The sequence below is a fragment of the Ranitomeya variabilis genome, chromosome 1, assembly GCF_051348905.1.
Source record: "Ranitomeya variabilis isolate aRanVar5 chromosome 1, aRanVar5.hap1, whole genome shotgun sequence".
Lineage (NCBI taxonomy): Eukaryota > Metazoa > Chordata > Amphibia > Anura > Dendrobatidae > Ranitomeya > Ranitomeya variabilis.
In genome coordinates, this window is record NC_135232.1 from 1140614837 (window position 1) to 1140629834 (window position 14998).

Sequence of the window (14998 nt, forward strand, 5' to 3'; positions counted from 1 at the left end):
GATGGTCTGATGAAACTCAGATAACTCGGTATGTTTCTCTTGAATATCATAAAAACTGTTGTCTGATTGAGGTCTTCTTGGGGTAAACTATGAAGTTCCCCCTTGAAATTAATTGCAGTTCTCATTCCACACACTGAGGATAACAGTATATGATGCTTGCATGTGTGCCGCTAACTGGGCTATCTGGTGGAATGACATCTACCTTTACCTCTTGTCTGTCACCTCCACTTACTGGGTGCTGGGCAGAGGCCTCCTACATTTTTGCATTTCCTACCTTTCACTACCCTTATTTTAATATATGTTTGATAGAAGTAATCAGAACACCCACATGCATTGATGTATCCAGGAATTATATTTTCCATAGAGCTCTTAATTTCTAAACATTCAGTTACCTTGTGCTAATTTAAGGGCCATAAATGATGACAAGTTGTCTGCTCAGACACACATTATACATGAGGCCATTCAATAGAAATAAAAGGACATATGCCTATGCGCAATAATGTCAAGTGTTAGGCTGGGTGCACACATTGCATTTTTCCCTTGTTTTGCCACACAAATTTGTCACAAAACCTGGAAGGAATCTTGATGCCAACAAAGTAAATGAGAATCCTGAAGTTTCCGGCACATGTTGCTTATTTATGAGTTGCCGTTTTGGCTTTAAATCTACGGCATGTCAATTCTTTCAGTATTTTTGCAGTATTTTGTAACACAATTGACTTCAATTAAGTCAGTTAAAAATGCTATAAAAATAATTGTGGATTTGCTGTGTTTTGGTAGCGTTTTTTGCATGCGTTTTTAGACGGCAAAGATAGATCATAGATATAAAAAGATAGACAGACATATACAGTCACTTGCAAAATATTCACCCCCTTGGCGTCTTTCTTGTTTTGCTACCCCACAGCCTGGAATTTCACTGGTTTTTTTTAAGCTTTACATTAGTTCATGTAAAGAAGATGCCTACAACTGTGAACATTTGGTATTCTTTTTATTGTGAAGCAAACAACAAATAGGACAAAATAGCTGAAAACTTCAGTGTGCATAACTATTCATCCCCTCAGAAGTCTGTAGACCCTTCAATTGTGGCAATTACAGCTGCCAGTCCTTGTGCGTTTGGATAAGTGTCTAGGAGCTTTCCATATCTTGCAAATGGGATTTTTGCCCATTCCTCAAATTAAAATTGCTCCAGCTCCTTCACGTTAGATGGTTTCCTCTGGTGAACAGTAATCTTCAAGTTTCACCACAGATTTTCCATTGTATTATGGTCTGGGCTTTGTCTAGGCCACTTCAAAACACTTGAATGTTGCTTTAGAAGGTGAACCTCCATCCCAGTCTCAAACCACTGACAGACTAAAACAGGTTTTGCTAAAACTCATCCCTTTGTTTTGCACTAGCCAAATTTTCCTCAACTTGGACCATTCTCCCTGTACCTGCTGCCGAAAAACATACCCACAGCATGATGCTGCCATTGTCATGTTTCACTGTGAGGATGGTGTTTTCGGGGTGATGAGGTGGGTTGGTTTAGTGACAGATATGATGTTTACCTTGGTGGCAAAAACGTTACATTACATTTACATTTGAGGAATCTCCCACATGTCTTTTGGCAAACACATAGTGAGACTTACAATCTCTGTGTGTATGCAAAAGCTTTTTTCTGCCCACTTTTCTATAAAGGCCTCCTCTATGGAGTATACGGCTTTTTGTAGTTGCATGGACAGCTACTCCAGTCTCTGATTGGGAACACTGCAGCTCCTCCTCTGATTAATGCCCTCCTTGGCTGAGAGACTTGGTAGGCTCTCTCTCTTGTCAGGGGTGTTATGGTACCATATTCTTTCCATTTGATAATGGATTTGATGGTGGTCCGACGGATTTTTTTTTAACCCAACCCTGACTTGTACTTTTCAATAACTTTGTCTATGACATGTTTGGAGTTCTCTTTGGTCTTCATGATATTCTTTGGAGATCGCCTTGGTCTTCATGATGTTGTTTGGTTAGTGGAGCCTCTTGTTATTGGTGTTGCAGCCTCTATGGCTTTTCTGAAAACGTAAAGTATATATACTGACAGACATGTGACACTTAGATTGCGCACATGGGATGTCGTGTCACTAAACATATTATTTATGAAGGTAATTGTTTGCACCAGAAATGTTTAGGGGCTTCATCATCAATATACATATGCACATACCAATTGTTTATTATTTGATCCCATGAATTTTATTTATTCCTATATTTTTATCACTTCATTAACTTAGATTATTTAGTGCATAACATAAAAATTGGATTACAAAATATTTAAACAAAGGTTGTAAATAATGAAACAAAATAGGTAAAAAGCCTAGGGAGGTGAATACTTTCACAAGCCACTGCATATCTATTATCTATCTCTATAGCATTCATTGCTGTCCAAAAACGATGGACAAAAGCAAGTGATAAACATATGCAAAATCGCATCTCAAATGCATAAAAAATGCTTTGTTTTTCATGCCAAGAGATGCAGAAATTTCCGCATCCAAATACTCAAAGTCTTCACATACCCTTGGTGTTTGCTTTTATTCGACTGGATAAATTGCACTTTGAGTTTAACTCTGGTCTCACCAGTATGATGTAACATTTAGGGAAGAATATGCAGCCTAAAATTCCAACACTTGAAGATATCACAGCAAATATTTCTACAAGAACAGTGTTTTTCCCAGTAACACTCATGTAGGATGGGATGAAAGCCACCCAAACACTGCAGACCACCAGCATGCTGAATGTGATGTTCTTAGCTTCATTAAAACTATCAGGTAAATTTCTGGCCAAGAAAGCAACAATGAAACTGATGGCAGCAAGTAGTCCCATATAACTCAGAAGCATGGAAAAGGCCACCATTGACCCCTCATTACACTGAAATATGATCTTGTCCTGATATAAGTGAGTGTTCATCTCTGGGAATGGAGGAGAAGTAGATAACCAAATGATGCTGAGTAACACTTGGATAAATGAGCAGAAGAAGACCACACAGTTTGTAATCCTCACACCAATCAACCTTCTCCAGGAACTTCCAGGTTTGCTTGCTTTGAAGGCCGTGTAGACCATGATGGTTTTAGCCAGAAGAGAAGAAATGGCTACAGAGAAGATGATCCCAAATGAAGTCTGACGAAGCATACAGGTGACATGTGTAGGACGATCCAGGAACAAAAATACACAGAGGAAACTCAACATGATGGAAACCAGGAGAATGAAACTCATGGTTTTATTATTTGCTTGAACAACTGGAGTGTCTTGAAAAAGAATAAATATTCCCAAAATTACAGATGTTTTAAGAAAACATAAGACAGAAATTACAGAAATTACGAGAACGGCAGGGTCATTTTCGTAGGACAAAAATTCAATAGGTTTCGGTACACATTGATTGAAGTCATTTGGCCACTGATCTTCTGGGCATTTGTGGCAAGATGCTCTGTCTAAAAAAAGAAGAAAGAAAACACTAAACCTTAAGCCGTATAGATTTTATTATTTGAATGCTTCAGTATGATATTATTTTTTATTTTTTTTACTTTGAGCATATCACAATTGTTTGAAAAATATTATTAATGTAATTCTGCATTATTTAGTAAGAATTTTGTTTTATTCACTTAGCCGTATTCGAAAAAAGCAGTGATGCCAAAATGAGAGAATAGTCCAGGTATTTATGACACCATTTTGAAAACTATTCATCCCACAGAATTTTGTATATTAGCATGATCAGCTTTTGCATCCAGAGGTTTTTATGCAAGACATAGTAGAAATCGGAAACGAATAAACACGTTTAATTTTCTTTTACACCTTCATCTTTTTGAGCATATATCTTTTAGGCACATATCAATGGAATGGAAAAATACACCTCAAGATTGATTGGTCAATATCTCTGGAGCTCAGAAACACATCAAATAGAGAAATCTGACTATTACATGCATGGCAGGGCCTAAAAGTAAAGAATCAACCTAAGGCTTTCAGAGTCTAGATTCTACATGACCGTCTGAGCAACCCCTTATGATGTTTGAAGGCACTCTTCAGCTATCAGAATGAGCTAGAAGAGTATAACCCATATATAAAACGTAACTTTTACTATCATCATTAAAATTGGACAAAACAATAAAACACAAAGGTGCTCACGACGATAACAGTGCAGATAAAAAACTGGTTGAGTCTCACCAATTGCAGACTGGGGGTACCCACGTAGATGAATGAGGGTCCCAGGGAGGGTCCAGCAAAGATAGAGCAATATGTGAGGGGGTGGGGACCGATTTCCTACTCCCCTGTCGTGCCCCAGCAATAACTCCTGTCCTTACAAGGACAGGCCCAGATGAGCCCTACACTGGACACCCCCCACCAGATGTATTATGACAAACGCCTCCCAATGCGTTTCTTCTCCGATCACGGAGATTCATCAGGGGAGTTCCAGAAGTCCATGAGCTAGATTTTGCTCAAATACACAACGTTGAGGATATAAGCCGTGGCTGTATATCCTCTGGTAATAAGGAAGTTTCTGTGTGGCAGTGTTTTCCCTAAGAGTTGTGCAACAGTTTGGTGGCTCCAAGCTGCAGCTGTATAGCTATCAGAATGACAAACTCCCAGTAGTGACCCCATACTATAATGCTTAGAGTGCAGTCAGACGATTGTAGAACATTGATGACAATTGCATCACAGTGCATGGACTGGCCGGCAGCTCTCCTGACCCGAGCATCAGAGGTGCAAGGAAATACACAAAGCTGTCATACTCATGTCAGGAGAACTGACTTCCTGTCCAAGCTTTCTGATGCAGTTGTCATCTGTATTATATGGCCATCTGACTGCACCCTAAAAATATTATCTAGGGGCATGATGAAGTTTTAAATCCCATAATTTTTATGTAGGATTTAGTGTAAACCTTGGAATAAAAAACTACTGTACGTTTTCAATTTTTTTAAATAAATTCATTGTTTAGAATACATGTCTTTGAAACACCAAGCAATATTATAGAGAAGTTATTGTTATTATTGTTATTATTATTATGTTTTATTATTTTTTTTGCATAGCATCATTAATTCCATGGTGCTGTACATGAGAAGGGGTTACATACAAATTACAGAAATCACTTACAGTAAACAAAATAACAATCACAGGCTGATACAGAGGGGAGAGAACCCTGCCCTTGCAGGCATACATTCTACAGGATGGTGGGGAAGGAGACAGTACGTTGGAGTGTTGCAGCAGGTCTGGTGTTAGGGAGGCGGTAGCTCCGGTAGTGGTGAGGAGGCAGTGGGATCTGTGCAGGCTGTAAGCTTTCCTGAAGAGGTGAGTTTTCAGGTTCCGTGTGAAGGAGCCAAATGTGATTGATAGTCAAACATGTTGGGGCAAAGAATTCCAGAGGATGGGGGATATTCGAGAGAAATCTTGGAGGCAGTTGGGTAAGGAGCGAATAATTGTGGAGGAGAGAAGAAGGTCTTGGGCGGACCGGGGATTACATGAGGGAAGATATCAGTAGATTATTTCAGAGATATATGGAGAAGACAGGTTATGGATGGCTTTGTAGGTATTAGTAGTTTGAATTGGATACACCGAGGGAACGGGAGCCAGTGAAGAGATTTGCAAAGGAGAGAAGTGGAGGAGTAGCAAGGAGAGAAATGAATTAGTTGGGCAGCAGAATTAAGCATGGACTGGAGAGGTACAAGGGTGTTAGCAGGGAGTCCACAGAAAAAGGATGTTGCAGTAGTCAAGGCGAGAGATGATGAGGGCATGAAAAAGCATCTTAGTAGATTTAAGGATGAGGAAGGGATGGATTCTAGAGATATTTTTGAGCTGGAGGTGACAGGAGATGTAAAGAGCTTGGATGTGCGGTTTGAAGGACAGGGCAGAGTCAAGGGTTACTCCGAGGCAGTGGACTTCCGGTACGGGGGGAAAGCATGATGTTGTTAATTGTGATAGATAGATCAGGTCAGGAAGATGTGTGAGATGGGGGAAAGATGATTAGTTCCAATTTGTCCACATTGAGTGTGAGGAAGCAAGAGGAGAAGAAGGAGGATATCGCTGATAGACACTCTGGGATTTTGGACAGCAGGGAGGTGACGTCTGGGCCAGAGAGGTAGATCTGAGTGTCATCAGCATAAAGGTGGTACTGGAATCCATGGGAATTTATGAGTTGTCCCAGGCCAAATGTATAGATTGAGAAGAGTAAGGGTCCTAGAACAGATCCTTTGGGGAGTCCAACAGAGAGAGGATGAGATGAGGAGGTAGTGTGGGAGACGCTGAATGTGCAGTTGGAAAGGTAGGAGGAGATCCAGGATAAGTTGAGGTCTTTGATGCCAAAGGAGAAGAGGATCTGTAGTCAGAGGCAGTGGTCAACTATGTAAAAAGCAGAAGACAGGTCTAGGAAGAGGAGTACAGAGTATTGTCCGTTAGCTTTAGCTGTAAGTAGGTCATTAGTAATTTTGGTCAGTGCATTCTCAGTGGAGTGATGGGGTCGGAAACCAGCTTGCAGATTGTCACAGAGCAAGTTAGTGGAGAGGTGGGAGGAAAGTTCAGCATGGACTTGCTGCTCCAGGAGTTTGGAAGCGAATGGGAGCAGCTATATTGGGCAATAGCTGCACATAGCAGTTGGGTTGAGGGTTGGGTTTTTAAGGATAGTGGCATGTTTGAAAGCAGAAGGGAAGGTACCAGAAGTTAGTGACAGGTTGGAGAGGTGGGTTAGGGATGGGATAAGAGTGGTGGTGAGGTTGGGGAGGAGGTGAGATGGGATGGGGTTGAGCGCACAGGTGGTGAGGTGCGATTTGGAGATTAGACAATTAAGCTCCTTTTCAGTAATGTGGATAGGGAGGTTATGGGGTTTGGGCATTGGTCTGGTATACAAAAAGGTTGTGGTGGTTGAATAATGAAGACTTGCCTTGCTTGTTCGATCTTATTTTTAAAGTGTGTGGCAAAGTCCTCAGCAGAATGAGGGAGTTTGGAGGGGGCAGTGGTGGGCTTGGGAAGTAGGTTTGTTTAGCAGAGTTGAGGGCAGATTTGAAAGCGAGTGTTGACTGTTTGAATGCAGTGAAGTTGTCTTGCGAATTTGCTTTCTTCCAATGCCGCTCTGCAAACCTGGGCACTTGCCGGAGCTTTTTAGTGGTGTTATTGTGCCATGCTTGTCTGTTGATACATCGCACTCTGCCATGAACGAGAGGGGTGACCGATTCAACAGCTGATGCAAGAGTGGCATTGTAGAAAGCAGTGGTCCTGTCTGTGTCGTGGAGTGAGGATATGGATGCCATATCCTCTGAATGTTTATCTGATTTTTTTTATCTTGGGTTCAGAAATGCTACCAATGTTGTCTAAATTTCCTGCTGGGATGTATAGTAGGATTTAAATATGAAGGAGCATCCAAATGCTTTCACAGCCCAAATTAATCATGAATGGTATAGCAACCTTAATTTTTGATTAAATAGGCTCCAAACCATCATAACCACAAGAAGTGACCCAATTGTAAACATATCTTTTAAATAATTTATTTAGACATATTGTCATTTATTTAACCTTACAGTTTTTCATGCAGTAATAAATGGAAATCATGAATGAAAAAAATAATTTTCATTTGTTTTCACAATTGTGTCCTTTAGAGGAATTATTACATTACAATCAAAGATAGATTACAATCAAAGAATAGCATTTTAACATTTGTTGGGTAATTTACCTCAAATTCAGAAATGTCCTCAAATTGGCTCAAATATACTGCCAGTGTGTATACAGTGTCTTGCCAAAGTATTTGGCCCCCTTGAACTTTTCAACCTTTTCCCATATATCATGCTTCAAACATAAAGATACCAAACGTAAATTTGTGGTGAAGAATCAACAACAAGTGGAACACAATTGTGAAGTTGAATGAAATTTATTGCTAGTGTTGAGCATTCCGATACCGCAAGTATCGGGTATCGGCCGATACTTGCTCTATCGGAATTCCGATACCGAGTTCAGATATTTTTGTGATATCGGAAATCGGAATCGGAAGTTCACAGTGTATGGTTCCCAGGGTCTGGAGGAGAGGAGACTCTCCTTCAGGCCCTGGGATCCATATTCATGTAAAAAATAAAGAATTAAAATAAAAAATATGGATATACTCACCCTCTGACGCGCCCTGGTAGTAACCGGCAGCCTCCGTTCCTAACAATGAGAAGTTTAGGACCTGTGATGATGTCGCGGCTTGTGATTGGTCGCGTGAGCGCTCACATGAGCGGCACGCGACCAATCACAAGCAGCGACATCATCGAAGGTCCTAAACTCCTCATTCTTAGGAACGGAGGCTGCCGGTTAACAGCGGTAAGGTCCAGGGGCCGCCAGACGGTGAGTATATCCATATTTATTATTTTAATTCTTTATTTTTTACATTAATATGGATCCCAGGGCCTGAAGGAGAGTTTCCTCTCCTTCAGACCCTGGGAACCATCCAGGATACCTTCCGATACTTGAGTCCCATTGACTTGTATTGGTATCGGGTATCAGTATCGGCGATATCCAATATTTTTCGGGTATCGGCTGATATTATCCGATACCGATACTTTCAAGTATCGGAAGGTATCGCTCAACACTATTTATTGCTTATTTTACATTTTTGTGGAAATTCAAAAATTGAAAAGTGGGACGTGCAATATTGTTTGGCCCCTTTAACTTAATACTTTGCTGCTCCACATTTTGCTGCGATTACAGCTGCAAGTCACTTGGGGTATGTCTCTATCAGTTTTGTACATCGAGAGACTGAAATTCTTGCCCATTCTTCCTTGGCAAACAGCCCGAGCTCAGTGAGGTTTGATGGAAATAGTTTGTGAACAGCAATTTTGAGCTATTTCCACAGATTCTTGATTGGATTTAGGTTTGGACTTTGACTTGGCCATTCTAACACCTGGATACATTTATTTGTGAACCATTCCATTGTAGATTTTGCTTCATGTTTGGGATCATTGTCTTGTTGGAAGACATATCTCCATCCCAGTCTCAGGTCTTTTGCAGACTCTAACAGGTTTTCTTCAAGAATGGTCCTGTATTTGGCTCCATCCATCTTCCCATCAATTTTAACCATCTTCCCTGTCCCTGCTGAAAAAAAGCAGGCCCAAACCATGATGCTCCCACCACCATGTTTGACAGTGGGGATGGTGTGTTCAGGGTGATGAGCTGTGTTGCCTTTACGCCAAACATATCGTTTGGCATTGTTGCCAAAAATTTTGATTTTGGATTCATCTGACCAGAGCACCTTCTTCCACATGTTTGCTGTGTCTCCTACGTGGCTTGTTGCAAACTTTAAACAACACTTTTTATGGATATCTTTGAGAAATGACTAGTGTTGAGCATTCCGATACCGCAAGTATTGGGTATCGGACGATATTTGCGGTATCGGAATTCCGATACCGAGATCCGATACTTTTGTGATATCGGGAATCGGTATCGGGATCAATATTAATGTGTAAAATAAAGAATAAAAAAAAAATATTGATATACTCACCTCTCCGACACAGCCTGGACCTTACCGATGTAACCGGCAGCTTCCGTTCCTAAGAATAAGCGCTTGAAAGACCTTAGGTGACGTCGCGGCCTGTGATTGGTCGCATGAGTGGTCACGTGACCGCCACACGACCAATCACAAGCCGCAACGTCATCTAAGGTCTTTCAAGCGCTTGAAAGACCTTAGATGACGTCGCGGCTTGTGATTGGTCGCGTGGCGGTCACGTGACCACTCACGCGACCAATCACAGGCCGCGACGTCATCTAAGGTCTTTCAAGCGCTCATTCTTAGGAACGGAAGCTGCCGGTTAAATTGGTAAGGTCCAGGCTGCGTCGGAGAGGTGAGTATATCAATATTTTTTATTTTTATTCTTTATTTTACACATTAATATGGATTCCAGGGCCTGAAGGAGAGTTTCCTCTCCTTCAGACCCTGGGAACCATACAGGATACCTTCCGATACTTGGTGTCCCATTGACTTGTATTGGTATCGGCTATCGGTATCGGCGATATCCGATACTTTTCGGGTATTAGCCGATACTATCCGATACCGATACTTTCAAGTATCGGACGGTATCGCTCAACACTAGAAATGACTTTCTTCTTGCCATTTTTCCATAAAGGCCAGATTTGTGCAGTGTATGACTGATTGTTGTCCTATGGACAGACTGTCCCACCTCAGTTGTAGATCTCTGCAGTTCATCCAGAGTGATAATGAGCCTCTTGGCTGCACCTCTGATCAGTCTTCTCCTTGTTTGAGAAGACAGTTTAGAGGGACGGCCAGGTCTTGGTAGATTTGCAGTGTTGTGATACTCCTTCCATTTCAATATGATCTCTTGCACAGTGCTCCTTGGGATGTTTAAAGTTTTGGAAATCATTTTGTATCCAAATCCAGCTTTAAACTTCTCCACAATAGTATCATGGACCTGCCTGTTGTGTTCCTTGGTCTTCATGATGCTCTGTGTGCTTCAAACAGAACTCTGAGACTATCACAGAGCAGGTGCTTTTATGCGGAGACTTGATTACACACAGGTGGATTATATTTATCATCATTAGGCATTTAGGACAACATTGGATCATTCAGAGATCCACAATGAACTTCTGGAGTGAGTTTGCTGCACTAAAAGTAAAGGGGCCGAATAATATTGCACGCCCCACTTTTCAGTTTTTGAATTTCCACAAAAATTTAATTAAACCAATAAATTTCATTCAACTTCACAATTGTGTTCCACTTGTTGTTGATTCTTCACCAAAATTTTACATTTGGTATCTTTATGTTTGAAGCATGATATGTGGGAAAAGGTTGAAAAGTTCAAGGGGACCTGAATAATTTTGCAAGACATTGTAGCAGGGTCTGGGAGTGCATGAGTTTTTTTATTTTGTACTTTCATCTCATTTCACCAGAGTACCTTCTTCCACATGCCATGTAGGGAATACAGTTAGCATGTTGGAGAACATTCTCTTGTCGAGATTATAGCAAATTTGAACTTTTGGAGTTAAATTCAAAACACTTTGTGTGGCAGAAAATTAACACTGCACATCACCTTGAAAACACCATCCTCAACGTCACATATAGTGGTGGCATTATCATGCTGTGGTGAGGCTTTTCTTCACCAGGGACAGGGTAGGTGGTCAGAGTTGATGAGAAAATAGATGGAGCTAAATACAGGGCAAGTGAGGCATAGAAAACCTGTTAGAGGCTACAAAATATTTTAGACTGGGTCATAGGGTCACCTTCTGGCAGGACAAAGACCTTTTGATATACTGACAGAGCTACAATAGCTTAGATGACAGAATAACAAATCTGCAGGTCATCAGGCATCTAGGAAATAGTGACCACAATATCGTTCAGTTTCACTTGTCTTTCACTAGGGGGACTTGTCAGGGAGTAGCAAAAACACTGAACTTTAAGAAGGCAAAGTTTGACCAGCTTAGAGATGCCTTTAATCGGGTTGACTGGAACAATGTCCTCAGAACAAAGAATACAGATAATAAATGGGAAATGTTTGAGAACAACCTAAATAGGCACTGAAAGTGGTTATACCTTGTGGGAACAAAAGGACAAGAAATATGAAAAACCTAATGTGGCTAAACAAAGAAGTAAGAAGGGCAATTAATAGTGATGAGCAAGAACACACGTTTCTCGGGTTTTCCTGAGTATGCTCAGGTGTCCTCTGAGTATTTTGGCGTGCTCGGAGATTTAGTTTTTGTCGACACAGCTGCATGATTTGTGGCTGCTGGACAGCCTGAATACATATGGGGGTTGCCTGTTTTTTAGGGAATCCTCACATGTATTCAGGCTGTCTTGCAGCCACAAGTCATGCAGCTGCGTCGACACAAACTAAATGTCCAAGCTGCCAAAATACTGAGAAGACACCCGAGCATACTAGGGAAAACCCGAGCAATGAGAACACTTGCTTATCATTAGCAATTAACAGTAAAAAGAAAGCATTTAAACTACTAAAGCAGGACCGCACGTTAAAGCTCTAAAAAACTATAGGGAGAAAAATACTTTATCTAGAAAAACTAATTAAAGCTGAAAAAAAGGAAACAGAGAAGCACATTGCTACGGAGAGTAAAACTAATCCCAAACTGTTCTTCAACTTTATCAAAAGCAAAGGAACATAAGAGAAAGTGTAGAACCTTTAAAATATTGTGAGGAAAGAATGGTTGTAGATGACGAGGAAATAGATAATATATTAAACACATTCTTCTCCACGGTATTCAGGGTGGAAAATGAAATCCTAGGTGAAATGCCGAGAGACAAAGAAAGCCCTATATTAAAGGTCACCAATCTAACCCAAGAAGAATTGCGATACCGGCTAAATAAGATTAAAATAGATAAATCTGCGGGTCTGGATGGCATACACCCACGAGTACTAAGAGAACTAAGTAATGTAATAAACAAACCATTATTTCTTATATTTAGGGACTCTATAGTGACAAGGTCTGTTCCACAGGACTAGCGCATAGCAAATGTGGTGCCAATATTCAAACAGATTAACTGTTTAACTCCATATCAGCATGGGTTTATGAGAAATCGCTCCTGTCAAACCAATCTAATCAGTTTTTATGAAGAGGTAAGCTATAGGCTGGACCACGGTGAGTCATTGGACGTGGTATATCTCGATTTTTCCAAAGCGTTTGATACCGTGCCGCGCAAGAGGTTGGTGCACAAAATGAGAATGCTTGGTCTGGGGGAAAATGTGTGTAAATGGGTAAGTAACTGGCTTAGTGATAGAAAGCAGAGGGTGGTTATAAATGGTAGATTCTCTAACTGGGTCGCTGTGACCAGTGGGGTACCGCAGGGGTCTGTGTTGGGACCTACTCTCTACAACATATTTATTAACAATCTGGTATAAGGTTTACAGTAAAATATTGATATTTGCAGATGATACAAAACTATGTAAAGCAGCCAATACAAAAGAAGATAGTATTCTGCTACATATGAATCTGAATAAGTTGTAAACTTACGCCGAAAGGTGGAAGATGCCAATTAACAATGATAAATGTAAGGTTATACACCTGGAAGAAGGAATCTATATCACCATTACACACTGAATGGGAAACCACTGGGTAAATCTGACATGGAGAAGGACTTGTGGAACAGAGCTAATGATAAACTTACCTGGAGCAGCCAGTGCCAGGCAGCAGCTGCCAAGGCAAACAGGATCAAGGGGTGCATTAAAAGAGGTCTGGATACACATGATGAGAGCATTATACTGCCTCTGTACAAATCCCTAGTTAGACCGCACATGGAGTACTGTGTACAGTTTTGGGCACCGGTGCTCAAGAAGGATATAATGGAACTAGAGTGAGTACAAAGGAGGGCATCAAAATTAATAAATGGGATGGAGGAACTACAATACCCAGAGAGATTAGCAAAATTAGGATTATTTACTCTAGAAAAAAAGATGACTGAGGGGCGATCTAATAACCATGTATAAGTATTAGTATAAGGGGACAATACAAATATCTCGCTGAGGATCTGTTTATACCAAGGAAGGTGACAGGCACAAGGGGGCATTCTTTGCCTCTGGAGGAGAGAAGGTTTTTCCACCAACATAGAAGAGGATTCTTTACTATTAGGGCAGTGAGAATCCGGAATTCCTTGTCTGAGGAGGTGGTGATGGCGAAGTCAGTCGAGGGGTTCAAGAGAGGCCTGGATGTCTTCCTGGAGCAGAACAATATTGTATCTTACAGTTATTAGGTTCATTAGTAGGATCTAGATCTGGGGATTTATTCTGACAGAATGTAGGCTAAACTGGATGGACACATGTCTTTTTTTGGCCTTGCTAAATATGTTACTATGTTACTATGTTACTATAAAGGATACTGATGTGTGTGAATGGCCCAGTCACCATCCAGACCCAAATGCCAGTGATAATCTGTGGGCAAAAATTTCAACCTCTAGATATGCAAAGCAGGTAAAGATTGACCCAAAAGACTTGCATCAGTAATTAAACTGAAAGGTGGCTCAACAAATGTACATTACAAATTCAGATTTACATTTTAAAAATATTTAGAAAACCATTTATAATTTCCCTTAGACTTACATTTTTGCTAGTTAGTGTTCAAATATCATATAAAATCCCTATAAATAAATTTAACTTTGTGGGTGAAATGTGAAAAAATATGGAAAAGTTCACAGGGTATGAATACTTTTTAATGCAGTGTATATATTTTTTAACATTCTTTCCTAAGCTACTTTTAATGCTCTTTTTTACATTTGGAGGACAATAAGGTGAACCACTGTGCATATGGAGTACTGAAGGGGTTAATTAGGGCTAAAAGGGCACTGAAGAAGAAGGCTCCATGGAAGATCAAAGAGCCCCAGTGCATGAGTACTGCAGTACTTTGCTTTGCCCTAAGCAGGGCAGAGAAGTAGCCTGTGCAGGAGCGCAATGCCGAGGAGACTGAGTGGATGACACAAGGATGCTTCATTCACAAGATACAGGATGGAGGACGGTGATATTAAGGAGATGGGAGGAGCGGAACAAAGAGTTATAGATACCCCTCGGCACAGACCACCCCACACGTGAGTATAATAAAAGTTATTGTTCTTCTCTTGCAGGTCGGGTTAGGGGATTATATCCAGCATTGTAGAATGCTGTATATCAGGCCTGAAAGGTGGTGGCCATATCTCATATTCACCACACTTGGTGATAGGTTCCCAAGTTGGAGATGAATTGATCTCTAAAAGGCTTAAAGTTAAAGATGACACATTTCCTTTGCATTTCAGGCATACCACAATGGGCTTATGATCATCTTCTTGCATTTGTAGCTCTTATGAACACAAATTCTGGCCTCCTGGAGAACCATTAAAGGAGAAACACATTGAGGTAGAGACCTAGAAGCAATGTTTATCTATAAGCATCACAATGAGCGGTTTCCACTTTATACTATGTGATGGCCTGGTTTGACTAACTCCCCTAAGTAGATACTATGTGATTGTCTAGTTTAGGTTCTCCGAGTATCAATTGTCTAACCAGGGACATACCGGGAAAGTGAGGTAGAGATGTTGTAGAGTGGG

The 14998-nt window shown here is 40.8% G+C and overlaps 1 protein-coding gene across 1 annotated transcript in view; it reads right to left on the reverse strand.

The window, feature by feature from the left end:
- Positions 1–2523: 2523 nt before the first annotated feature.
- LOC143800665 (vomeronasal type-2 receptor 26-like) overlaps positions 2524–14998 on the reverse strand; it is a 65677-nt gene continuing 53202 nt past the window's right edge. The window contains exon 2 of the mRNA XM_077281203.1: positions 2524–3443. Coding sequence (XP_077137318.1) covers positions 2524–3443 — 920 coding nt within the window. The remainder of the gene's footprint in view (positions 3444–14998) is intronic.